The sequence below is a fragment of the Mustelus asterias genome, unplaced genomic scaffold (assembly GCF_964213995.1).
Source record: "Mustelus asterias unplaced genomic scaffold, sMusAst1.hap1.1 HAP1_SCAFFOLD_685, whole genome shotgun sequence".
Taxonomy (NCBI): domain Eukaryota; kingdom Metazoa; phylum Chordata; class Chondrichthyes; order Carcharhiniformes; family Triakidae; genus Mustelus; species Mustelus asterias.
The window spans coordinates 5001-32500 of NW_027590634.1; the positions used below are offsets into that span (position 1 = coordinate 5001).

A 27500-nucleotide genomic window follows, 5' to 3' on the forward strand; every position below is an offset into this window, starting at 1 on the left:
TAACGGGGAGTGTAATTCTCATTAACGAGGGAGTGTAATTCTCATTAACGGGGAGTGTAATTCTCATTAACGAGGAGAGTGTAATTCTCATTAACGAGGAGAGTGTAATTCTCATTAACGAGGAGAGTGTAATTCTCATTAACGAGGGGAGTGTAATTCTCATTAACGGGGGGAGTGTAATTCTCATTAACGAGGAGAGTGTAATTTTCATTAACGAGGGGAGTGTAATTCTCATTAACGGGGGGAGTGTAATTCTCATTAACGAGGGGAGTGTAATTCTCATTAACGAGCAGAGTGTTATTTTCATTAACGAGGGGAGTGTAATTCTCATTAACGGGGAGTGTAATTCTCATTAACGAGGAGAGTGTAATTCTCATTAACGAGGAGAGTGTAATTCTCATTAACGAGGAGAGTGTAATTCTCATTAACGAGGGGAGTGTAATTCTCATTAACGAGGGGAGAGTGTAATTCTCATTAACGGGGAGAGTGTAATTCTCATTAACGAGGGGAGTGTAATTCTCATTAACGAGGGGAGTGTAATTCTCATTAACGGAGAGTGTAATTCTCATTAACGAGGGGAGTGTAATTCTCATTAACGAGGAGAGTGTAATTCTCATTAACGAGGGGAGTGTAATTCTCATTAACGGGGAGTGTAATTCTCATTTACGAGGAGAGTGTAATTCTCATTAAAGGGGACTGTAATTCTCATTAACGAGGAGAGTGTAATTCTCATTAACGGGAAGTGTAATTCTCATTAACGAGGAGAGTGTAATTCTCATTAACGGGAAGTGTAATTCTCATTAACGAGGAGAGTGTAATTCTCATTAATGGGGAGTGTAATTCTCATTAACGAGGAGAGTGTAATTCTCATTAACGGGGAGTGTGTAATTCTCATTAACGAGGAGAGTGTAATTCTCATTAACGGGGAGTGTGTAATTCTCATTAACGAGGGGAGTGTAATTCTCATTAACGAGGAGAGTGTAATTCTCATTAACGGGGGAGTGTAATTCTCATTAACGGGGAGTGTGTAATTCTCATTAACGAGGGGAGTGTAATTCTCATTAACGGGGTGTGTAATCCTCATTAACGAGGAGAGTGTAATTCTCATTAACGGGGAGTGTGTAATTCTCATTAACGGGGAGTGTGTAATTCTCATTAACGGGGAGTGTGTAATTCTCATTAACGGGGAGTGTAATCCTCATTAACGAGGGGAGTGTAATTCTCATTAACGAGGGGAGTGTAATTCTCATTAACGAGGAGAGTGTAATTCTCATTAACGGGGAGTGTAATCCTCATTAACGAGGGGAGTGTAATTCTCATTAACGAGGGGAGTGTAATTCTCATTAACGAGGAGAGTGTAATTCTCATTAACGGGGAGTGTAATCCTCATTAACGAGGGGAGTGTAATTCTCATTAACGAGGGGAGTGTAATTCTCATTAACGAGGGGAGTGTAATCCTCATTAACGAGGGGAGTGTAATTCTCATTAACGAGGGGAGTGTAATTCTCATTAACGAGGAGAGTGTAATTCTCATTAACGAGGAGAGTGTAATTCTCATTAACGGGGAGTGTAATCCTCATTAACGAGGGGAGTGTAATTCTCATTAACGGGGAGAGTGTAATTCTCATTAACGAGGAGAGTGTAATTCTCATTAACGGGGAGAGTGTAATTCTCATTAACGAGGGAGTGTAATTCTCATTAACGAGGAGAGTGTAATTCTCATTAACGGGGAGTGTGTAATTCTCATTAACGAGGAGAGTGTAATTCTCATTAACGAGGGGAGTGTAATTCTCATTAACGGGGAGTGTAATTCTCATTTACGAGGAGAGTGTAATTCTCATTAAAGGGGACTGTAATTCTCATTAACGAGGAGAGTGTAATTCTCATTAACGGGAAGTGTAATTCTCATTAACGAGGAGAGTGTAATTCTCATTAACGGGAAGTGTAATTCTCATTAACGAGGAGAGTGTAATTCTCATTAATGGGGAGTGTAATTCTCATTAACGAGGTGAGTGTAATTCTCATTAACGGGGAGTGTGTAATTCTCATTAACGAGGGGAGTGTAATTCTCATTAACGGGGAGAGTGTAATTCTCATTAACGAGGAGAGTGTAATTCTCATTAACGGGGAGTGTGTAATTCTCATTAACGAGGAGAGTGTAATTCTCATTAACGAGGGGAGTGTAATTCTCATTAACGGGGAGTGTAATTCTCATTAACGAGGAGAGTGTAATTCTCATTAACGAGGAGAGAGTAATTCTCATTAACGAGGGGAGAGTGTAATTCTCATTAACGGGGAGAGTGTAATTCTCATTAACGAGGGGAGTGTAATTCTCATTAACGAGGGGAGTGTAATTCTCATTAACGGAGAGTGTAATTCTCATTAACGAGGGGAGTGTAATTCTCATTAACGAGGAGAGTGTAATTCTCATTAACGAGGGGAGTGTAATTCTCATTAACGGGGAGTGTAATTCTCATTTACGAGGAGAGTGTAATTCTCATTAAAGGGGACTGTAATTCTCATTAACGAGGAGAGTGTAATTCTCATTAACGGGAAGTGTAATTCTCATTAACGAGGAGAGTGTAATTCTCATTAACGGGAAGTGTAATTCTCATTAACGAGGAGAGTGTAATTCTCATTAATGGGGAGTGTAATTCTCATTAACGAGGGAGTGTAATTCTCATTAACGGGGAGTGTGTAATTCTCATTAACGAGGGGAGTGTAATTCTCATTAACGGGGAGAGTGTAATTCTCATTAACGAGGAGAGTGTAATTCTCATTAACGGGGAGTGTGTAATTCTCATTAACGAGGAGAGTGTAATTCTCATTAACGGGGAGTGTGTAATTCTCATTAACGAGGGGAGTGTAATTCTCATTAACGAGGAGAGTGTAATTCTCATTAACGAGGGAGTGTAATACTCATTAACGGAGAATGTAATTCTCATTAACGGGGGAGTGTAATTCTCATTAACGGGGAGTGTGTAATTCTCATTAACGAGGGGAGTGTAATTCTCAGTAACGGGGTGTGTAATCCTCATTAACGAGGAGAGTGTAATTCTCATTAACGGGGAGTGTGTAATTCTCATTAACCAGGAGAGTGTAATTCTCATTAACGGGGAGTGTAATCCTCATTAACGAGGAGAGTGTAATCCTCATTAACGAGGAGAGTGTAATTCTCATTAACGGGGAGTGTGTAATTCTCATTAACGAGGAGAGTGTAATTCTCATTAACGGGGAGTGTGTAATTCTCATTAACGAGGGGAGTGTAATTCTCATTAACGAGGAGAGTGTAATTCTCATTAACGGGGAGTGTAATCCTCATTAACGAGGGGAGTGTAATTCTCATTAACGGGGAGAGTGTAATTCTCATTAACGAGGAGAGTGTAATTCTCATTAACGGGGAGAGTGTAATTCTCATTAACGGGGAGTGTAATCCTCATTAACCAGGAGAGTGTAATTCTCATTAACGGGGAGTGTAATTCTCATTAACGAGGAGAGTGTAATTCTCATTAACGAGGGGAGAGTGTAATTCTCATTAACGGGGAGTGTGTAATTCTCATTAACGAGGAGAGTGTAATTCTCATTAACGAGGGGAGTGTAATTCTCATTAACTGGGAGTGTAATTCTCATTTACGAGGAGAGGGTAATTCTCATTAAAGGGGACTGTAATTCTCATTAACGAGGAGAGTGTAATTCTCATTAACGGGAAGTGTAATTCTCATTAACGAGGAGAGTGTAATTCTCATTAACGGGAAGTGTAATTCTCATTAACGAGGAGAGTGTAATTCTCATTAATGGGGAGTGTAATTCTCATTAACGAGGTGAGTGTAATTCTCATTAACGGGGAGTGTGTAATTCTCATTAACGAGGGGAGTGTAATTCTCATTAACGGGGAGAGTGTAATTCTCATTAACGAGGAGAGTGTAATTCTCATTAACGGGGAGTGTGTAATTCTCATTAACGAGGAGAGTGTAATTCTCATTAACGAGGAGAGTGTAATTCTCATTAACGGGGGAGTGTAATTCTCATTAACGGGGAGTGTGTAATTCTCATTAACGAGGGGAGTGTAATTCTCATTAACGGGGTGTGTAATCCTCATTAACGAGGAGAGTGTAATTCTCATTAACGGGGAGTGTAATTCTCATTAACGGGGAGTGTGTAATACTCATTAACGAGGAGAGTGTAATTCTCATTAACGGGGAGTGTGTAATACTCATTAACGAGGGGAGTGTAATTCTCATTAACGAGGAGAGTGTAATTCTCATTAACGGGGAGTGTAATTCTCATTAACGGGGGAGTGTAATTCTCATTAACGGGGAGTGTGTAATTCTCATTAACGAGGGGAGTGTAATTCTCATTAACGGGGTGTGTAATCCTCATTAACGAGGAGAGTGTAATTCTCATTAACGGGGAGTGTGTAATTCTCATTAACCAGGAGAGTGTAATTCTCATTAACGGGGAGTGTAATCCTCATTAACGAGGAGAGTGTAATCCTCATTAACGGGGAGTGTAATCCTCATTAACGGGGAGAGTGTAATTCTCATTAACGGGGAGTGTAATCCTCATTAACGAGGAGAGTGTAATCCTCATTAACGAGGGGAGTGTAATTCTCATTAACGAGGGGAGTGTAATTCTCATTAACGAGGAGAGTGTAATTCTCATTAACGAGGAGAGTGTAATTCTCATTAACGGGGAGTGTAATCCTCATTAACGAGGAGAGTGTAATCCTCATTAACGAGGAGAGTGTAATTCTCATTAACGAGGAGAGTGTAATTCTCATTCACGGGGAGTGTAATTCTCATTAACGAGGGGAGTGTAATTCTCATTCACGGGGAGTGTAATCCTCATTAACGGGGAGAGTGTAATTCTCATTAACGGGAGAGTGTAATTCTCATTAACGGGAGTGTGTAATTCTCATTCACGGGGAGTGTAATCCTCATTAACGGGGAGAGTGTAATTCTCATTAACGGGAGAGTGTAATTCTCATTAACGGGAGTGTGTAATTCTCATTCACGGGGAGTGTAATCCTCATTAACGAGGGGAGTGTAATTCTCATTCACGGGGAGTGTAATTCTCATTAACGGGGAGAGTGTAATTCTCATTAACGGGGGGAGTGTAATTCTCATTAACGGGGAGAGTGTAATTCTCATTAACGGGGGGAGTGTAATTCTCATTAACGGGGAGTGTAATTCTCATTAACGGGGGGAGTGTAATTCTCATTAACGAGGAGAGTGTAATTCTCATTAACGGGGAGTGTAATTCTCATTAACGAGGAGAGTGTAATTCTCATTAACGGGGGTAGTGTAATTCTCATTAACGAGGGAGTGTAATCCTCATTAACGAGGAGAGTGTAATTCTCATTAACGAGGGGAGTGTAATCCTCATTAACGAGGAGAGTGTAATTCTCATTAACGAGGGGAGTGTAATTCTCATTAACGAGGGAGTGTAATTCTCATTAACGAGGGAGTGTAATTCTCATTAACGAGGGGAGTGTAATTCTCATTAACGAGGAGAGTGTAATTCTCATTAACGGGGGGAGTGTAATTCTCATTAACGAGGGAGTGTAATTCTCATTCACGGGGAGTGTAATCCTCATTAACGAGGGGAGTGTAATTCTCATTAACGGGGAGTGTAATCCTCATTAACGAGGAGAGTGTAATTCTCATTAACGAGGAGAGTGTAATTCTCATTAACGAGGGAGTGTAATCCTCATTAACGAGGAGAGTGTAATTCTCATTAACGGGGAGAGTGTAATTCTCATTAACGGGGAGTGTAATCCTCATTAACGAGGAGAGTGTAATCCTCATTAACGAGGGGAGTGTAATTCTCATTCGCGGGGAGTGTAATCCTCATTAACGAGGGGAGTGTAATTCTCATTCACGGGGAGTGTAATCCTCATTAACGGGGAGTGTAATTCTCATTCACGGGGAGTGTAATCCTCATTAACGAGGAGAGTGTAATTCTCATTAACGAGGAGAGTGTAATTCTCATTCACGAGGGGAGTGTAATTCTCATTCACGGGGAGTGTAATTCTCACTAACGGGGAGTGTAATTCTCATTAACGAGGGAGTGTAATTCTCATTCACGAGGGGAGTGTAATTCTCATTCACGGGGAGTGTAATTCTCATTAACGGGGAGTGTAATTCTCATTAACGAGGGAGTGTAATTCTCATTCACGAGGGGAGTGTAATTCTCATTCACGGGGAGTGTAATTCTCATTAACGGGGAGTGTAATTCTCATTAACGAGGGAGTGTAATTCTCATTAACGAGGGAGTGTAATTCTCATTAACGAGGGGAGAGTGTAATTCTCATTCACGAGGAGAGTGTAATTCTCATTCACGAGGAGAGTGTAATTCTCATTAACGAGGGGAGTGTAATTCTCATTCACGGAGAGTGTAATTCTCATTAACGGGGGAGTGTAATTCTCATTAACGGGGAGTGTGTAATTCTCATTCACGGAGAGTGTAACTCTCATTAACGGGGGAGTGTAATTCTCATTCACGAGGAGAGTGTAATTCTCATTCACGGGGGAGTGTAATTCTCATTAACGAGGAGAGTGTAATTCTCATTAACGAGGGGAGTGTAATTCTCATTAACGAGGAGAGTGTAATTCTCATTAACGAGGGAGTGTAATTCTCATTAACGGGGAGTGTAATCCTCATTAACGAGGAGAGTGTAATTCTCATTAACGAGGAGAGTGTAATTCTCATTAACGAGGGAGTGTAATCCTCATTAACGAGGAGAGTGTAATTCTCATTAACGGGGAGAGTGTAATTCTCATTAACGGGGAGTGTAATCCTCATTAACGAGGAGAGTGTAATCCTCATTAACGAGGGGAGTGTAATTCTCATTCGCGGGGAGTGTAATCCTCATTAACGAGGGGAGTGTAATTCTCATTCACGGGGAGTGTAATCCTCATTAACGGGGAGTGTAATTCTCATTCACGGGGAGTGTAATCCTCATTAACGAGGAGAGTGTAATTCTCATTAACGAGGAGAGTGTAATTCTCATTCACGAGGGGAGTGTAATTCTCATTCACGGGGAGTGTAATTCTCATTAACGGGGAGTGTAATTCTCATTAACGAGGGAGTGTAATTCTCATTCACGAGGGGAGTGTAATTCTCATTCACGGGGAGTGTAATTCTCATTAACGGGGAGTGTAATTCTCATTAACGAGGGAGTGTAATTCTCATTCACGAGGGGAGTGTAATTCTCATTCACGGGGAGTGTAATTCTCATTAACGGGGAGTGTAATTCTCATTAACGAGGGAGTGTAATTCTCATTAACGAGGGAGTGTAATTCTCATTAACGAGGGGAGAGTGTAATTCTCATTCACGAGGAGAGTGTAATTCTCATTCACGAGGAGAGTGTAATTCTCATTAACGAGGGGAGTGTAATTCTCATTCACGGAGAGTGTAATTCTCATTAACGGGGGAGTGTAATTCTCATTAACGGGGAGTGTGTAATTCTCATTCACGGAGAGTGTAACTCTCATTAACGGGGGAGTGTAATTCTCATTCACGAGGAGAGTGTAATTCTCATTCACGGGGGAGTGTAATTCTCATTAACGAGGAGAGTGTAATTCTCATTAACGAGGGGAGTGTAATTCTCATTAACGAGGAGAGTGTAATTCTCATTAACGAGGGAGTGTAATTCTCATTAACGAGGAGAGTGTAATTCTCATTAACGGGGAGAGTGTAATTCTCATTAACGAGGAGTGTAATTCTCATTAACGAGGGGAGTGTAATTCTCATTAACGAGGAGAGTGTAATTCTCATTAACGGGGAGAGTGTAATTCTCATTAACGAGGAGAGTGTAATTCTCATTCACGGAGAGTGTAACTCTCATTAACGAGGAGTGTAATTCTCATTAACGAGGAGAGTGTAATCCTCATTAACGAGGAGAGTGTAATTCTCAGTAACGAAGGCGCGCTCTCTGAGAGAGTGGATGAAAGAATGTGTCCTCTCCTGTCTGTTTGCACTAATCTGTTGTGTGTTTTGGACTGGTGTGTTGGTGTGGAGGGTTATAATGAGACAAGGACTGACCAACCCGCGGAGTTAACCACGGGTTAATCGACAACAGGTGCCAGAAACAGTAATTCTGGATAAATATCACACCCTCCCACTAGCCCAGAATTAAGTCAACTGAGCATCCGTCCGCCAACCCAGCACAGGCTGGGACCCCTTTGTGTGTTGGCCTAACGATACGGCCTGCCTTGGAGAGCTGCTATGAGGGGAGGGTCCCACTGCCCACACTGGTTTTAAGGCTTGTTCACGTAGGGCCCCCCCTGTTGGCCACAGAGTATACCGTACCTTTCTGGTACAACGCCACTTTGCTGGATTCGATGCACAGGTAGCTGAGGTCAGGCTGCCCCTTGTACTGGGAGACACTGAAGATGGTGCCGTTTTCCACATCGAGGACCAGTTCTCCGTGAAGCCCGCACGCTGTCTTCTCCGCCTCGCCCTGCAGAAGGAAAAGACAGACCAGTGTCAGGTGGTGAAATAGCCAGGCCCGCTCTTTGGGAGGCCATTCAGCCCCTTGACTGGGGCATTGGCTCTTCTGTACCTTAACTCCACCTTGATTCCGTAACCCCACAAACTCTTGTCTAACACCGAATGATGGAACCGAACTGTACAGCACAGGAGGTGACCATTCAGCCCGTCGTGCCTGTGCTGGCTCTTTGACAGAGCGACCCAATTAGTCCCACTCTGTCCCGGCTTAGTCTCCACAACCCCGCGAATTCCCAACCTTCAACTATCCGATTCCGAGCTCAAAGGTTCCACCGCCCTTTCAGACAGCGCCTTCCAGATCGCAGCCATTCGCTGCGTGAAATAATTCCCACCTATATAATCCCGCAGAATCCCGCACTGCGGCACAATGGGTTATCACTGTTGCCTCACAGCGCCAGGGACCCGGGTTCAATTCCGGCCTTGGGTTACTGTCTGTGCGTTCTCCCCCCTTGTCTGCGTGGGTTTCCTCCGGGTGCTCCGGTTTCCTCCCATAATCCGAAAGATGTGCAGGTTAGATGGATTGGCCATGCTAAATTGCCCCTTAGTGACCAAAGATGTGCAGGTTAGGTGGATTGGCCATGCTAAATTGCCCCTTAGTGACCAAAGATGTGCAGGTTAGGTGGATTGGCCATGCTAAATTGCCCCTTAGTGACCAAAGATGTATAGGTTAGGTGGATTGGCCATGCTAAATTGCCCCTTAGTATCCAAAGATGTGCGGGTTAGGTGGATTGGCCATGCTAAATTGCCCCATAATATCAGGGTATATAAGTAGGTTTATGGGGATAGGGCCTGGGTGGGATTGTGGTCGGTGCAGGCTCGATGGGCCGAATGGCCTCCTTCTGCATGTTTCTTCAGAAGGAACTCTTCAAAATGCAGCTAATAAAACAACAACAAAACTTACTCCAACTTATAAATCAAAGAAAGGGTTTAATAAAGAAACATCATGACTCCAAACTTGGGGCCTCGACCTGGGCCGCTCCAAACTCCCGACAATTCGACATCGTTCCTTATTTATAGTGAATCAGCTGGTCAGCTGACATACATCACTCTGCAATTGGTTCCATGTTCTACTGGGTCAGCTGACCCTTACATTTTCTTCCCATTGGTCACATTACATCCAATACAAATTTGTCACAGGTTACATTCTAACACTACACTGTAGGGATTCTATGGTCCATCCAGTGCAGACGCCTGCACTGATTCCCCAAAAGAACATTCTGCCCAAGCCCTCCCCTATCCGCGTAACCCTGTGCATTTAGTATGGCCAATCCACCTAACCTGCACATCTTTGGACACTAAGGGGGCAATTTAGCACGACCAATCCCCCTAACCTGCACATCTTTGGACACTAAGGGGCAATTTAGCATGGCCAATCCCCCTAACCTGCGCATCTTTGGACACAAAGGGGCAATTTAGCATGGCCAATCCACCTAACGTGCACATCTTTGGACACGAAGGGGGCAATTTAGCATGGCCAATCCACCTAACCTGCGCATCTTTGGACACTAAGGGGCAATTTAGCATGGCCAATCCCCCTAACCTGCGCATCTTTGGACACTAAGGGGGCAATTTAGCACGGCCAATCCACCTAACCTGCACATCTTTGGACACTAAGGTGCAATTTAGCATGGCCAATCCCCCTAACCTGCGCATCTTTGGACACTAAGGGGGCAATTTAGCACGGCCAATCCACCTAACCTGCACATCTTTGGACACTAAGGAGCAATTTAGCATGGCCAATCCCCCTAACCTGCGCATCTTTGGACACTAAGGGGGCAATTTAGCACGGCCAATCCCCCTAACCTGCACATCTTTGGACACTAAGGGGCAATTTAGCATGGCCAATCCACCTAACCTGCACATCTTTGGACACTAAGGGGGCAATTTAGCATGGCCAATCCACCTAACCTGCACATCTTTGGACACTAAGGGACAATTTAGCATGGCCAATCCACCTAACCTACACATCTTTGGACACTAAGGGGCAATTTAGCATGGCCAATCCCCCTAACCTGCGCATCTTTGGACACTAAGGGGGCAATTTAGCACGGCCAATCCCCCTAACCTGCACATCTTTGGACACTAAGGGGCAATTTAGCATGGCCAATCCACCTAACCTGCACATCTTTGGACACTAAGGGGGCAATTTAGCATGGCCAATCCACCTAACCTACACATCTTTGGACACTAAGGGACAATTTAGCATGGCCAATCCACCTAACCTACACATCTTTGGACACTAAGGGGCAATTTAGCATGGCCAATCCACCTAACCTGCACATCTTTGGACACTAAGGGGGCAATTTAGCACGGCCAATCCCCCTAACCTGCGCATCTTTGGACACTAAGGGACAATTTAGCATGGCCAATCCACCTAACCTACACATCTTTGGACACTAAGGGGCAATTTAGCATGGCCAATCCACCTAACCAGCACATCTTTGGACACTAAGGGGCAATTTAGCATGGCCAATCCACCTAACCCGCACATCTTTGGAGGAAACTGAAGCACCTGAAGGAAAGCCACGCAGACAGGGGGGGAAAACGTGCAAACTCCACGCAGTCTGCCAAGGCCGGAATCGAGCCCCCTCCCCTCCTCCCCGCCGCCCCAGTGCCCGGCTCACCTTCCACTCAGTCAGAGCTGTGACCCTCCCTTTTCCGATGTTCACGACAGCCGAGAGGAAGCTCTGCGTCCTCCCCCTCCTAGCCTCCATCTTCCTCCTCCTCCCATTCTCCTCAGCCGAGTAGAAGTGTGAATCCTCATCCTCGGAGTCAGAGTCTAGGGGCAAAGCACAGCTCGTAAGTTCCCCGCCTCGGCAGGACACATGCCCCTGGCCACGCACAAGCTAGGGTGATCCCCGGTACGGAGGGATCGTCTGATGAAGGAAAGCGTAATCAGGTTGTGACTCTACTCATGTGGATTTAGAGGAATGAGTGGGGCGGCACGGCGGCACAGTGGTTAGCACTGCTGCCTCACAGCTCCAGCGACCTGGGTTCGATTCCCGGCTTGGGTCACTGTCTGTGTGGAGTCTGCACGTTCTCCCTGTGTCTGCTTGGGTTTCCTCCGGGTGCTCCCGTTTCCTCCCACAGTCCGAAAGATGTGCGGGTTAGGTGGATTGGCCGTGCTAAATTGCCCCTTAGTGTGCAAAGATGTGCAGGTTAGGTGGATTGGCCGTGCTAAGTTGCCCCTTAGTGTCCAAAGATGTGCAGGTTAGGTAGATTGGCCATGCTAAATTCTCCCTCAGTGTCCAGAGATGGGCAGGTTAGGGTTGATAGCCCATACTAAATTGCCCCTTAGTGTCCAAAGATGTGCAGGTTAGGTGGATTGCCCATGCTAAATTGCCCCTTAGTGTCCAAAGATGTGCAGGTTCGGTGGATTGGCCATGCTAAATTGCCCCTCAGTGTCCAAAAATGTGCAGATTAGGTGGATTGGCCATGCTAAATTGCCCCTTAGTGTGCAAAGATGTGCAGGTTAGGTGGATTGGCCGTGCTAAATTGCCCCTTAGTGTCCAAAGATGTGCGGGTTAGGGGGATGGGCCATGCTAAATTGCCCCTTAGTGTCCAAAGATGTGTAGGTTAGGTGGATTGGCCATGCTAAATCGCCCCTTAGTGTCCAAAGATGTGCAGGTTAGGTAGATTGGCCATGCTAAATTCTCCCTCAGTGTCCAGAGATGGGCAGGTTAGGGTTGATAGCCCATACTAAATTGCCCCTTAGTGTCCAAAGATGTGCAGGTTAGGTGGATTGCCCATGCTAAATTGCCCCTTAGTGTCCAAAGATGTGCAGGTTCGGTGGATTGGCCATGCTAAATTGCCCCTCAGTGTCCAAAAATGTGCAGATTAGGTGGATTGGCCATGCTAAATTGTCCCTTAGTGTCCAAAGATGTGTAAATTAGGGGGATTAGCCATGCTAAATTGTCCCTTAGTGTCCAAAGATGTGCAGGTTAGGTGGATTGGCCATGCTAAATTGCCCCTTAGTGTCCAAAGATGTGCAGGTTAGGTGGATTGCCCATGCTAAATTGCCCCTTAGTGTCCAAAGATGTGCAGGTTAGGTGGATTGGCCATGCTAAATTGTCCCTCAGTGTCCAAAGATGTGTAAATTAGGGGGATTAGCCATGCTAAATTGTCCCTTAGTGTCCAAAGATGTGTAAATTAGGGGGATTAGCAAGGTAAATACGTGGGGTTAAGGGAATAGACGGGGGAGGGGTGAGCCTGGGTTAGAAGCTCTGTTGGGAGAGAGGGTGCAGACCTGATGGGCCAAATGGCCTCCTTCTGCACTGTAGGGAGTCTATGATATTTAGGGTTGCGATAGACAAGTTTTTGATCAGTAAAGGAATCAAGGGTTGCGGGGAAAAGGGCAGGACAGTGAGGAATGTCGGTCGGATCAGTCACACTCCCGTTGAATGGTGGAGCAGGGGCCTGAGGAGCCGAATGGCCTACTCCTGTCCCTATTTCCAGTGCCGTTCGGCTGAAAGGTCAGGAGGGTGCGCGGGACGCGGTGATCAAGGCTCACCCAGTCTGAAGGCCGACTTGCAGAGGCGGAAGTTGTCCTGGGCAAAGGGCATGCAGCCCAGCAGCAGAGGGTGGACTGCCCCGGTGCCCGTACCCTGCGCCACCTCGCTCGCCGCTGGTGCGGCCGGCGTCCACATCAGCAAGTCGTTGTTGATCCTGAGGTTCGGAGGGGAGACAGAAGCACAGAGGCGAGTCACAAATACTCCGTCGGCACTCCCCCCCCCCCACCCACCCACCCAACCCCCGTATGGTTCTCAACCCACCGCCCGGGTACACACACTAAACCCACCCTCTGTCCCGCCACCGCCCCCCGCCCAAAAGAAAGACTTGCATTTCTATAGCACCTTTCACATCCCCCACCCCAGCAGGTCCTAAAGCATCCACAGCTGACGGGAGTAGTTCTGAAAGGTGAGGGGAGGGGAGTAGGCTGCGGCGGCCATTTTGTGCCCAGCTCGCTCTCACAAACACAATAAAAAAAAAGACTGGATCATCTGTTTCCCACCAATCTTGGTTGGGGGTAAGCATTGACTCCCCCCACCCCCCCGCCCCACCCCCAGGGCACTGAGAACACCCCTCCCCTGCCCACACCCACCCACCACTCTACTTTCTTAGGAGGCTAAGGAAATTCAGCATGTCCGCTACGACTCTCACCAACTTTTACAGACGCACCATAGAAAGCATCCTTTCCGGATGTATCACAGCTTGGTCTGGGGCTCCTGCTCTGCCCAAAACCACAAGAAACTACAAAAGGTCCAGTCCCATCACACAAACCCAGCCTCCCATCCATTGACTCTGTCTACACTTCCCGCTGCCTCGGGGAAAAGCAGCCAGCATAATCAAGGACCCCACGCACCCCGGACATTCTCTCTTCCACCTTCTTCCGTCGGGAAAAAGATACAAAGTCTGAGGTCACGGACCAACCGACTCAAGAACAGCTTCTTCCCTGCTGCTGTCAGACTTTTGAATGGACCGACCTCGTATTAAGTTGATCTTTCTCTACACCCTAGCTGTGACTGCAACACTACATTCTGCACTCTCTCCTTTCCTTCTCTATGAACGGTATGCTTTGTCTGTATAGCGCACAAGAAACAATACTTTTCTCTGTATCCCAACACATGTGACAATAATAAATCAAATCTAAATCACCCAAGCGAGAGTGGCCACGGGATCGTTCTACACCCATCAGAGCGGGCCTCGTCCTGAACAAAGAGAACAAAGAAAAGTACAGCGCAGGGACAGGCCCTTCGGCCCACCAAGCCCGTGCCAATCATGATGCAGCACGGTGGCACAGTGGGTTAGCACTGCTGCCTCACAGCGCCAGGGACCCAGGTTCAATTCCCGGCTTGGGTCACTGTCTGTGTGGAGTCTGCACGTTCTCCCCGTGTCTGCGTGGGTTTCCTCCGGCGGCTCCGGTTTCCTCCCACAGTCCGAAAGATGTGCTGGTTCGGGTGCATTGGCCATGCTAAATTCTCCCTCAGTGTAACCCAAACAGGCGCCAGAGTGCGGCGACTAGGGGATTTTCACAGTAACTTCATTGCAGTGTTAATGTAAGCCTTACTTGTGACACTAATAAATAAACTTTATTGATTCTACTTCTGCCGCACTCTCAGGAAGCGCCTTCCAGATCACAGCTACTCCAAAGATATGTAGGTTAGGTGGATTGGCCATGCTAAATTGCCCCTTAGTGTCCAAAGATGTGCAGGTTAGGTGGATTGGCCATGCTAAATTGTCCCTTAGTGTCCAAAGATGTGCAGGTTAGGTGGATTGGCCATGCTAAATTGCCCCTTAGTGTCCAAAGATGTGTAGGTTAGGTGGATTGGTCATGCTAAATTGTCCCTTAGTGTCCAAAGATGTGCAGGTTAGGTGGATTGGCCATGCTAAATTGCCCCTTAGTGTCCAAAGATGTGTAGGTTAGGTGGATTGGCCATGCTAAATTGCCCCTTAGTGTCCAAAGATGTGCGGGTTAGGTGGATTGGCCATGCTAAATTGCCCCTTAGTGTCAGTGGGACTAGCAGGGGTAAATGTATGGGGATAGGGCCTGGGTGGGATTATGGTCGGTGCAGACTCGATGGGCTGAATGGCCTCCTTCTGTACTGTAGGATTCTATGAACCCGTTGTGTGTGAAAAATAAATTCTCCTCCTCTCCCTCCACCTCTGGTTCTTTTCCTGATTCTCTTCAATCCGTGTCCCCCCCACTCTGGTTACCCTCCCTCCTGTCACTGGGGGGGAAACATTTCCTCCTCATTTACTCCATCCAAACTCTTCTCCGCCTCATGATTTTAAACGCCTCAATTATACCTCCCCCTCAGCCTTCTCTGCCCTGAGGAGAACGATCCCAGATTCTCCCAGTCTCTGCATCACAGCCCCTCGTCCCTGCTGCGGTTTGGGGGGGGGGGTCATGCGCCAATGAAGAGGTGGGAAGCCAGTGGGCCTCCCTCACCCTACCTGTTGTAGATGCTCTCGTAGAACTCCTTGCTGGGGAGCAGTAGGTGCACGGCCGGCAGGGTCAACTCCAGAACATACTGGGACATTCCCAGCGCCTGGGACTGGAACTGTGCCATCTCCTCCGGATCTCCAGGAATCACCATCTATCAATCACAATCAGCGTTACGATTCGGGGGCGAAAGGAGTAACATACGTGCAGAGATTAAACGGTTTGGGCTTCAACCCTCTGGAGTTTAGAAGGATGAGGGGGAGAAGGGCGGCACAGTGGGTTAGCGCTGCTGCCTCACAGCGCCAGGGACCCGGGTTCGATTCCCAGCCTCGGGTCACTGTCCGTGCGGGAGTTTGCACGTTCTCAGGTTAGGTGGATTGGCCATGCTAAATTGCCCCTTAGTGTCCAGAGATGTGTAGGTTAAGTAGATTGGCCATGTTAAATTGCCCCTTACTGTCCAAAGATGTGCGGGTTAGAGGAATTAGGGGGGTAAATACGTGGGGTTACGGGGATAGGGCCTGGGTGGGTTTGTTGTCGGTGCAGACTCGATGGGCCGAATGGCCTCCTTCTGCACTGTCGGGATTCTATGATCCTGTGAATATTAAAAGCCAGGCGTTGTGAGGATGGTTGGGGGGGGGGTGGGATTTGCGACGGGTTCAGATGCACACCGCAGAGCAGTGGATGGTGGAATACGGGAGGCCAGCCGGGGGTACAAGGCCCACCACTGGCCGGAGATCCCACGGCCATTGACGGGATTCCCTGGTGTATTTCCCCCCTCCCCGGGGTTGTTGGGAAAGCCGCCGCGGCCACCGCCCCCCCCACCCCCCCGAGTCTCCGGGAAGGGAAGATCCCGCCGAGGGAGCGATGTGTTCCACCCGGCTCCGGTTTGAGGCGAGTCAGGCCCGGTGTCTCACCTCCTCCGTCTCGTACATGGTGCGTTTGGATGAGAAAGGCGACGGCTCGGGCTGCTTCAGCTCACACGGGCTCTCGACGGCCGAGGGGTCCACATCCTCCGCCTTCTCCATCAGCAGCTCCCAGTCGGGGCCGCTGTTCCCGGGGTTCACCGTCAGCACCAACCTGCCCAAGGGGAGAACAGGGCACAGCGTCAGCGGGATTCACACTCCAACGCCCACACCACTCACACACTCTCCCCCACCCACCGCCCGCACTCTCCCCCCACCACCGCCCGCACTCTCCCCCCCCACCACACACACTCTCCCTCTCACACACACACTCTCCCTCTCACACACACACTCTCCCTCTCACACACACACTCTCCCTCTCACACACACACTCTCCCTCTCACACACACACTCTCCCTCTCACACACACACTCTCCCTCTCACACACACACTCTCGCTCTCACACACACACTCTCGCTCTCACACACACACTCTCGCTCTCACACACACACTCTCGCTCTCACACACACTCTCTCGCTCTCACACACACGCTCTCGCTCTCACACACACGCTCTCGCTCTCACACACACGCTCTCGCTCTCACACACACGCTCTCGCTCTCACACACACGCTCTCGCTCTCACACACACGCTCTCGCTCTCACACACACGCTCTCGCTCTCACACACACGCTCTCGCTCTCACACACACGCTCTCGCTCTCACACACACGCTCTCACACACACGCTCTCGCTCTCACACACACGCTCTCGCTCTCACACACACGCTCTCGCTCTCACACACACGCTCTCGCTCTCACACACACGCTCTCGCTCTCACACACACGCTCTCGCTCTCACACACACGCTCTCGCTCTCACACACACGCTCTCGCTCTCACACACACGCTCTCGCTCTCACACACACGCTCTCGCTCTCACACACACGCTCTCGCTCTCACACACACGCTCTCGCTCTCACACACACGCTCTCGCTCTCACACACACGCTCTCGCTCTCACACACACGCTCTCGCTCTCACACACACGCTCTCGCTCTCACACACACGCTCTCGCTCTCACACACACGCTCTCGCTCTCACACACACGCTCTCGCTCTCACACACACACTCTCTCTCTCACACACACACTCTCTCTCTCACACACACTCTGTCAGAGTAAAGCTCCCTCGACACTGTCCCCCAACAAACACTCCCAGGACAGGTACAGAACGGGGTTAGATACAGAGTAAAGCTCCCTCTACATTGTCCCCCATCAAACACTCGCAGGACAGGTACAGCACGGGGTTAGATACAGAGTAAAGCTCCCTCTACACTGTCCTCCATCAAACACTCCCAGGACAGGTACAGCACGGGGTTAGATACTGAGTAAAGCTCCCTCTACACTGTCCCCCATCAAACACTCCCAGGACAGGTACAGCACGGGGTTAGATACTGAGTAAAGCTCCCTCTACACTGTCCCCCATCAAACACTCCCAGGACAGGTACAGCACGGGGTTAGATACAGAGTAAAGCTCCCTCTACACTGTCCTCCATCAAACACTCCTAGGACAGCTACAGCACGGGGTTAGATACAGAGTAAAGCTCCCTCTACACTGTCCCCCATCAAACACTCCCAGGACAGGTACAGCACGGGATTAGATACAGAGTAAAGCTCCCTCTACACTGTCCTCCATCAAACACTCCTAGGACAGGTACAGAACAGGGTTAGATACAGAGTAAAGCTCCCTCTACACTGTCCCCATCAAACACTCCCAGGACAGGTACAGCACGGGGTTAGATACAGAGTAAAGCTCCCTCTACACTGTCCTCCATCAAACACTCCCAGGACAGATACAGCACGGGGTTAGATACAGAGTAAAGCTCCCTCTACACTGTCCCCCATCAAACACTCCCAGGACAGGTACAGCACGGGGTTAGATACAGAGTAAAGCTCCCTCTACACTGTCCTCCATCAAACACTCCCAGGACAGATACAGCACGGGGTTAGATACAGAGTAAAGCTCCCGCTACACTGTCCTCCATCAAACACTCCCAGGACAGATACAGCACGGGGTTAGACACAGAGTAAAGCTCCCTCTACACTGTCCCCCATCAAACACTCCCAGGACAGGTACAGCACGGGGTTAGATACAGAGTAAAGCTCCCTCTACACTGTCCTCCATCAAACACTCCCAGGACAGATACAGCACGGGGTTAGATACAGAGTAAAGCTCCCTCTACACTGTCCCCATCAAACACTCCCAGGACAGGTACAGCACGGGGTTAGATACAGAGTAAAGCTCCCTATACACTGTCCTCCATCAAACACTCCCAGGACAGATACAGCACGAGGTTAGATACAGAGTAAAGCTCCCTCTACACTGTCCCCCATCAAACACTCCCAGGACAGGAACCGCTCGGGGGTTGGAATCTCCCTGTGCGGTGAATCAGTGATGTGTGTTGTGAGGCTGGCGGGTTTCAGGCAGTGGGTCCGTTACTTACTTGGGGGTGACGTACTTTCTCCCAGCAGTTTTGTCAGGTGCTTTCACAACTCGGATGCACGATACGGCAGGATTGACTCCATCTTCATAAACCCCTGTTGGAGCAAAGATTCAGAAGCAGCTGCTTTACAACAGTGTCTCTGCAACGGCCCTGATGCACAACCCGACCACCTCACCGCATTGCGGTCTCCCCTCTGGCTAATCCCTCCCTCCCCCCCGCCCCCCCCCAGTCCGTCCTCCCTCAGCCACGAGTGCTGGCTCTCAGCCACTGTTCACCCCTGGGACCGGCTGCCCACAGTGAGAGCCACGAGCCCTCTGGGCGGAGGTGGCAGCTATTCAACTTCACGGGGCATCGCAGCCTCACACGACGCTCACGCGGATCGTGCCCGGGGAGGATGGGGTTAGACACCCTGCCGAACTTCCTCTCCCCCCCCCCCCCCCCCCCACCCCCGCCTTCCTCCATTCCAGGCCGTTTTTTGTCCACCCGCGGCAGGCTCAGACTGTTTGAAAGGACTTGCATTCTTGTAGCGCCGTTCCCATCCCTGGGAGGGTCTGGAGTGTTCCACAGTCGATAAAGCAAGTGGAGGTGCCACTGTTTGGTGAAATCAAACGCAGCAGCGGACTGGCAGAGTGCAAGGTCCCCCCCCCGCCCCGCCCCCTGACCCCTGACCCCTGACCCCACTGCAACGATGTTTACGATCAGTTAATGCGTGAGATTTTCTTCAGCTGATCTTGGCTCATGCGTCCAGGGACAGTGGAGATATGGGTGCAGTGCCACAGGCTCTTTCAGGGTCATCTGAGAAGATCATAGGATATAGAATCCCTACAGTGCAGAAGGAGGCCATTCGGCCCACTGGGCCCACACCGACCACAATCCCACCCAGGCCCTATCCCCCCATAACCACATATTTACCCTGCTAATCACACTGACACAAAGGGGCAATTTAGCATGGCCAATCCACCTAACCTGCACATCTTTGGACACTCAGGGATAATTTAGCATGGCCAATCCACCTAACCTGTATATCTTTGGACACTAAGAGGCAATTTAGCATGGCCTATCCACCTAACCTGCACATCTTTGGATACTAAGGGGCAATTTAGCATGGCCAATCCACCTAACCAGTACAATGGGTAGCACAGTGGGTTAGCGCTGCTGCTTCACAGCTCCAGGGACCCGGGTTAGATTCCCGGCTTGGGTCACTGTCTGTGTGGAGTCTGCACATTCTCCCCGTGTCTGCGTGGGTTTCCTCCGAGTGCTGCAGTTTCCTCCCACATTCTGAAAGACGTGCTGGTTAGGGTGCATTGACCCGAACAGGCGCCAGAGTGTGGCGACTAGGGGATTTTCACAGTAACTTCATTGCAGTGTTAATGTAAGCCTTATTGTGACTAATAAATAAACTTTAAACTTTTATCTTTGGACGCCAAGGGGCAATTTAGCACGGCAAATCCACCTAACCAACATGTCTTTCGGAGCACCCGGAGGAAACCCATGCAGACACGGGGGGAACGTGCAGACTCCACACAGACAGTGACCCGAGCCGGGAATCAAACCCAGGTCCCTGGAGCTGTGAGGCAGCAGTGCTAACCCACTGTGCTACCGTGCCGCCCGATATAGACTCAATTCGGCCCATCGAGTCTGCTCCGCCATTCGATCATGGCTGATATTTTTCTCATCCCCATTCTCCTGCCTTTTCCCCATAACCCCTGATCCCCTTATTAATCAAGAACCTATCTATCTCTGTCTTAAAGGCACTCAATGACCCGGCCTCCACAGCCTTCTGCGGCAAAGAGTTCCACAGATTCACCCACCCTCTGGCTGAAGAAATTCCTTCTCATCTCTGTTTTAAAGGATCGCCCCTTTAGCCTGAGGTTGTGCCCTCTGGTTCTAGTTTTTCCCACTAGTGGAAACATCCTCTCCACGTCCACTCTATCCAGGCCTCGCAGTATCCTGTAAGTTTCAATAAGATCCCCCCCCTCATCCTTCTAAATTCCATCGAGTACAGACCCAGAGTCCTCAACCGTTCCTCATATGACAAGCTCTTCATTCCAGGGATCATTCTTGTGAACCTCCTCTGGACCCTTTCCAAGGCCGGCACATCCTTCCTTAGATACGGGGCCCAAAACTGCTCACAATACTCCAAATGGGGTCTGACCAGAGCCTTATACAGCCTCAGAAGTACATCCCTGCTCTTGTATTCTAGCCCTCTGGAAATGAATGCTAACATTGCATTTCCCTTCCGAACTGCCGACCCAACCTGCACGTGAACCTTAAGAGAATCTTGAACAAGGACTCCCAAGTCCCTTTGTGTTTCTGATTTCCTCAGCATTTTCCCATTTAGAAAATAGTCTATGCCTCCATTCCTCCTTCCAAAGTGCATAACCTCATGGCTGATAAGCTTCTCAACCCCATTCTCCCACCCTTTTCCCCGTGCCCTTTGACCCCCCTCACCAATCGGGTCCCTATCTATCTCTGTCTCCAACACACTCGATGACCCGGCCTCCTCTGTGGCAACGAATTCCACAGATTCACCCCTACCCTCCGGCTGAAGAAATTCCTCCTCATCTCGGTTCTAAAGGATCCGTCCCTTTACTCTGAGGCCGTGCAGACAGGGCCTCAGAAAGGCAGCACCTCCAACGGTTGGGGGAGGTAATGGCGTCGTGGTATTAGCACCGGACCAGAAAACCTGGGATCTGGGTTCGAATCCCACCACAGCAGATGGCGAAATTTGAATTCAATAAAAATCTGGAATTAAAATTCTAATGGTGACCATGAAACCACGGTCGGAAAAACCCATCTGGTTCACTAATGTCCTTTAGGGAAGGAAATCTTCCGTCGTTACCCGGTCTGGCCTACATGTGACTCCAAAGCCACAGCAATGTGGTTGACACTTAACTGCCCTCCAAGGGGCAACCAATTTTTACAGATGCACCATAGAAAGCATCCTTTCCGGTTGTATCACAGCTTGGTCTGGGCTCCTGCTCTGCCCAAGACCGCAAGAAACTACAAAAGGTCATGAATGAAGCCCAACCCATCACTCAAACCAGCCTCCCATCCACTGACTCTGTCTACACTTCCCGCTGCCTCGGGGAAAAGCAGTCAACATAATCAAGGACCCCCACGCACCCCGGACATTCTCTCTTCCACCTTCTTCCGTCGGGAAAAAGATACAAAAGTCTGAGGTCACGCACCGACCGACTCAAGAACAGCTTCTTCCCTGCTGCTGTCAGACTTTTGAATGGACCTACCTCACATTCTCTACACCCTCGCCATGACTGTAACCCTACATTCTGCACTCTCTCCTTCCTTCTCCTCTATGTACTCTATGAACGGTATGCTTTGTCTGGACAGTGCGCAAGAAACAATATTTTTTACCGTACGTTAATACATGTGACAATAATAAATCAAATCAAAAAATAGGGATGGGCAATAAGTACTGGCCCAGCCAGCGACGCCCATGTCCCGTGAAGAAAAACTCCTTCAGTGCTGGACTTGGGAGGATTGGCCTTGCGAAGGATTGTCAACTCAATAACTCCTGCTTCTGAGGACACGCCTCCAATTCCGGCGCTTGCGATCGTCCTGGGTGAGCAGCCGTGTCTATGGCTGCCTGGGTTTCCTCAGCTCTGGAATTCTCCCCTCGTAACCTTCCCACCTTCCCCTCCTCCCATCAGACACTCCTTACGAAACCTCCCTCTTTGACCAAGCTTCTGGCGCCTCCATCGCCGTCCGTGACTGGACATCAAATTTGATCTGTGGCGAACTCAGGAATTGGGAGGTGGAGTAAGGCTATTCAGACCTTGGAGCCTGCTCCCCCATTCAATAATTGGGGGGGGCACGGTGGCACAGTGGGTTAGCACTGCTGCCTCACAGCGCCAGGGACCCGGGTTCGATTCCCGGCTCGGGTCACTGTCTGTGCGGAGTCTGCACGTTCTCCCCGTGTCTGCGTGGGTTTCCTCCGGGTGCTCCGGTTTCCTCCCACAGTCTGAAAACCATAAGACGGTAAGACATAGGAGCAGAATTAGGCCACTCGGCCCGTCGAGTCTGCTCCGCCATTCAATCATCCCCCATTCTCCTGCCTTTCCCCCATAACCCCTGATCCCCTTATTAATCAAAAATTAAACTAAATCAAAAGACATGCAGGTTAGGTGGATTGGCCATGCTAAATTGCCCCTTAGTGTCCAAAGATGTGCAGGTTAGGTGGATTGGCCATGCTAAATTGACCCGAGTGTCGGGGGATTAGCAGGGTAAACATGTGGGGATTATGGGAATGGGATCTGGGTGGGATTGTGGTCAGTACAGACTTGATGGGCCAAATGGCCTCCTTCTGCACTGTAGGGATTCTGTGAGCAAGATCATGGCCGATCTGTTTGTAACCTCAACCCCACATTCCCCGCGTAACCCCCCCCCCCCCCCCGCCCCTGATAACCTCAAACCCCCTCTCCCTTGTTAATCAAGAATGTGTCCACCTCTACCTTAAAAATATTCCAAGTCTCTCTCTCCCCCCCCCGCCGCCTTTTGAGGAAGAAAGTTCCAGAGACTCCCCACCCTCAGAGAGAGAACATGTGTCCCCATCTCCGTCTGAAATGGGCCACAGTGACCACCCCCCCGCCCACCGCTCCGGGTTCTAGATTCTCCCACAAGGGGAAACATCCTCTCCACATCCACCCTCTCCACATCCACCCTCTCCACATCCACCCTGTCCACATCCACCCTGTCCACATCCACCCTCTCCACATCCACCCTCTCCACATCCACCCTCTCCACATCCACCCTGTCCACATCCACCCTCTCCACATCCACCCTCTCCACATCCACCCTGTCCACATCCACCCTGTCCACATCCACCCTCTCCACATCCACCCTCTCCACATCCACCCTCTCCACATCCACCCTCTCCACATCCACCCTCTCCACATCCACCCTCTCCACATCCACCCTCTCCACATCCACCCTCTCCACATCCACCCTCTCCACATCCACCCTCTCCACATCCACCCTCTCCACATCCACCCTCTCCACATCCACCCTCTCCACATCCACCCTCTCCACATCCACCCTCTCCACATCCACCCTCTCCACATCCACCCTCTCCACATCCACCCTCTCCACATCCGCCCTCTCCACATCCGCCCTCTCCACATCCGCCCTCTCCACATCCGCCCTCTCCACATCCGCCCTCTCCACATCCGCCCTCTCCACATCCGCCCTCTCCACATCCGCCCTCTCCACATCCGCCCTCTCCACATCCGCCCTCTCCACATCCGCCCTCTCCACATCCGCCCTCTCCACATCCGCCCTCTCCACATCCGCCCTCTCCACATCCGCCCTCTCCACATCCGCCCTCTCCACATCCGCCCTCTCCACATCCGCCCTCTCCACATCCACCCTCTCCACATCCACCCTCTCCACATCCACCCTGTCCACATCCACCCTGTCCACATCCACCCTCTCCACATCCACCCTCTCCACATCCACCCTCTCCACATCCACCCTCTCCACATCCACCCTCTCCACATCCACCCTCTCCACATCCACCCTCTCCACATCCACCCTCTCCACATCCACCCTGTCCACATCCACCCTCTCCACATCCACCCTCTCCACATCCACCCTCTCCACATCCACCCTCTCCACATCCACCCTCTCCACATCCACCCTGTCCACATCCACCCTCTCCACATCCACCCTCTCCACATCCGCCCTCTCCACATCCACCCTCTCCACATCCACCCTCTCCACATCCACCCTGTCCACATCCACCCTGTCCACATCCACCCTCTCCACATCCACCCTCTCCACATCCACCCTGTCCACATCCACCCTCTCCACATCCACCCTCTCCACATCCACCCTCTCCACATCCACCCTCTCCACATCCACCCTCTCCACATCCACCCTCTCCACATCCACCCTCTCCACATCCACCCTGTCCACATCCACCCTCTCCACATCCACCCTGTCCACATCCACCCTGTCCACATCCACCCTGTCCACATCCACCCTGTCCACATCCACCCTCTCCACATCCACCCTCTCCACATCCACCCTGTCCACATCCACCCTGTCCACATCCGCCCTCTCCACATCCACCCTCTCCACATCCACCCTCTCCACATCCACCCTCTCCACATCCACCCTCTCCACATCCACCCTGTCCACATCCACCCTCTCCACATCCACCCTGTCCACATCCACCCTCTCCACATCCACCCTCTCCACATCCGCCCTCTCCACATCCGCCCTCTCCACATCCGCCCTCTCCACATCCACCCTGTCCACATCCACCCTGTCCACATCCACCCTGTCCACATCCACCCTGTCCACATCCACCCTCTCCACATCCACCCTGTCCACATCCACCCTCTCCACATCCGCCCTCTCCACATCCGCCCTCTCCACATCCGCCCTCTCCACATCCGCCCTCTCCACATCCGCCCTCTCCACATCCACCCTCTCCACATCCACCCTCTCCACATCCACCCTCTCCACATCCACCCTGTCCACATCCACCCTCTCCACATCCACCCTCTCCACATCCACCGTCCACATCCACCCTCTCCACATCCACCCTGTCCACATCCATCCTCTCCACATCCACCCTCTCCACATCCACCCTCTCCACATCCGCCCTCTCCACATCCACCCTGTCCACATCCACCCTCTCCACATCCGCCCTCTCCACATCCACCCTCTCCACATCCACCCTGTCCACATCCACCCTCTCCACATCCACCCTCTCCACATCCACCCTCTCCACATCCACCCTGTCCACATCCACCCTCTCCACATCCACCCTGTCCACATCCACCCTCTCCACATCCACCCTCTCCACATCCACCCTCTCCACATCCACCCTGTCCACATCCACCCTCTCCACATCCACCCTCTCCACATCCACCCTCTCCACATCCACCGTCCACATCCACCCTCTCCACATCCACCCTGTCCACATCCACCCTGTCCAGATCCCCACTCAGGATCTGAAAGGCCTCGATCGAGTCGCCTCTCTTCTAAACTCCAGCCTAACCTCTCCGACCTTCCCTCACAAGACAACCCGCCCATTCCTGGTTTGAGTCTGGTGAACCTTCTCTGAACTGCTTCTTCCCTGAGATAAGATTCTGTACAGCGTGAAATGTCTTGGTGTGTTTTTACTCTGATAAAGGAATTCTTTTTTATTAATTCGTGGGACATGGGCGTCGCTGGCTGGGCCCAGCATTTATTGCCCATCCCTAGTTGCCCCTTGGAGGGCAGTTGAGAGTCAACCACATTGGCTGTGGGCTCTGGAGTCACATGTAGGCCAGACCGGGGTAAGGACGGCAGATTTCCTTCCCTAAAGGGAACCAGATGGGTTTTTCCCACAATGGGTCATCAGTAGATTCTTAATCCCAGATATTTTTTATTGAATTCAAATTCCACCATCTGCCGTGGGCGGGGATTCGAACCCGGGTCCCCCAGAACATTAGTTGAGTTTCTGGATTAATAGTCTAGCGATAATACCGCTTGGCCGTCGCCTCCCCTGTGGAGCTGGAGTTGAGCCTAACCCACGTTGTGGCTAAACTGTCCGAGTATGGGCAGGCCAGCCCGTGTTTGAGAAGCGAGGGAGCCAGCGGTGCGACTCACCGTGTAGATCACTGAAGCTGGCTTCGTATTTGACGGGGTTGCTCCTGCCCTGGGCTCCCAGTTCGGTTCGACAGGTCAACTCCGTGCACTCCAGCCGGAGGGACTCCCTGCGCACAGCCTTCTGGAACCAGGGCGTACGCTCGGCTTTGGGTCGGAGGTCAGGCACCGGGAACTGCAACCGGAGGTGGGCTCTGGGGGCCGTCACACGCACGACTGTCGGCTGTCCCAGCACGGAGGCTGGCTCAGCTTGGAACGCAGACACCCCGGGGATCTGAAAGCCAAGGGTCGGATTAGTAAGACTGAGCGCTGAGCCACATACAGAGACAGACACACACCACACACGCAGACGCTGACACACACGCAAACGCTGACACACTCGCAGACGCTGACACACTCGCAGACGCTGACACACTCGCAGACGCTGACACTCGCAAACACTGACACACTCGCAGACGCTGACACACTCGCAGACGCTGACACACACGCAAACGTTGACACACTCGCAAACGCTGACACACTCGCAAACGCTGACACACTCGCAAACGCTGACACACTCGCAGACGCTGACACACTCGCAGACGCTGACACACTCGCAGACGCTGACACTCGCAAACACTGACACACTCGCAGACGCTGACACACTCGCAGACGCTGACACACACGCAAACGTTGACACACTCGCAAACGCTGACACACTCGCAAACGCTGACACACTCGCAAACGCTGACACTCGCAAACGCTGACACACTCGCAAACGCTGACACACTCGCAGACGCTGACACACACGCAGACGCTGACACACACGCAGACGCTGACACACACGCAGACGCTGACACACTCGCAGACGCTGACACTCGCAAACGCTGACACACTCGCAAACGCAGACACTCGCAAACGCTGACACACTCGCAAACACTGACACACTCGCAAACACTGACACACTCGCAAACGTTGACACACACGCAAACGCTGACACACACGCAAACGCTGACACACACGCAAACGCTGACACTCGCAAACGCTG

At 50.5% G+C, this 27500-nt stretch overlaps 1 protein-coding gene across 1 annotated transcript in view; it reads right to left on the reverse strand.

Annotated features, from left to right (window-relative positions):
- Positions 1-27500, reverse strand: part of LOC144487267 (autophagy-related protein 2 homolog A-like) — a 98200-nt gene that overhangs the window by 1026 nt on the left and 69674 nt on the right. Inside the window, exons 16-22 of the mRNA XM_078205352.1 lie at positions 26477-26747; positions 18857-18950; positions 16370-16532; positions 15467-15609; positions 13023-13177; positions 11137-11291; positions 8315-8465 (exon numbers count right to left, since the gene is read on the reverse strand). Of these exons, the coding sequence (XP_078061478.1) occupies positions 8315-8465; positions 11137-11291; positions 13023-13177; positions 15467-15609; positions 16370-16532; positions 18857-18950; positions 26477-26747 (1132 nt within the window). The remainder of the gene's footprint in view (positions 1-8314; positions 8466-11136; positions 11292-13022; positions 13178-15466; positions 15610-16369; positions 16533-18856; positions 18951-26476; positions 26748-27500) is intronic.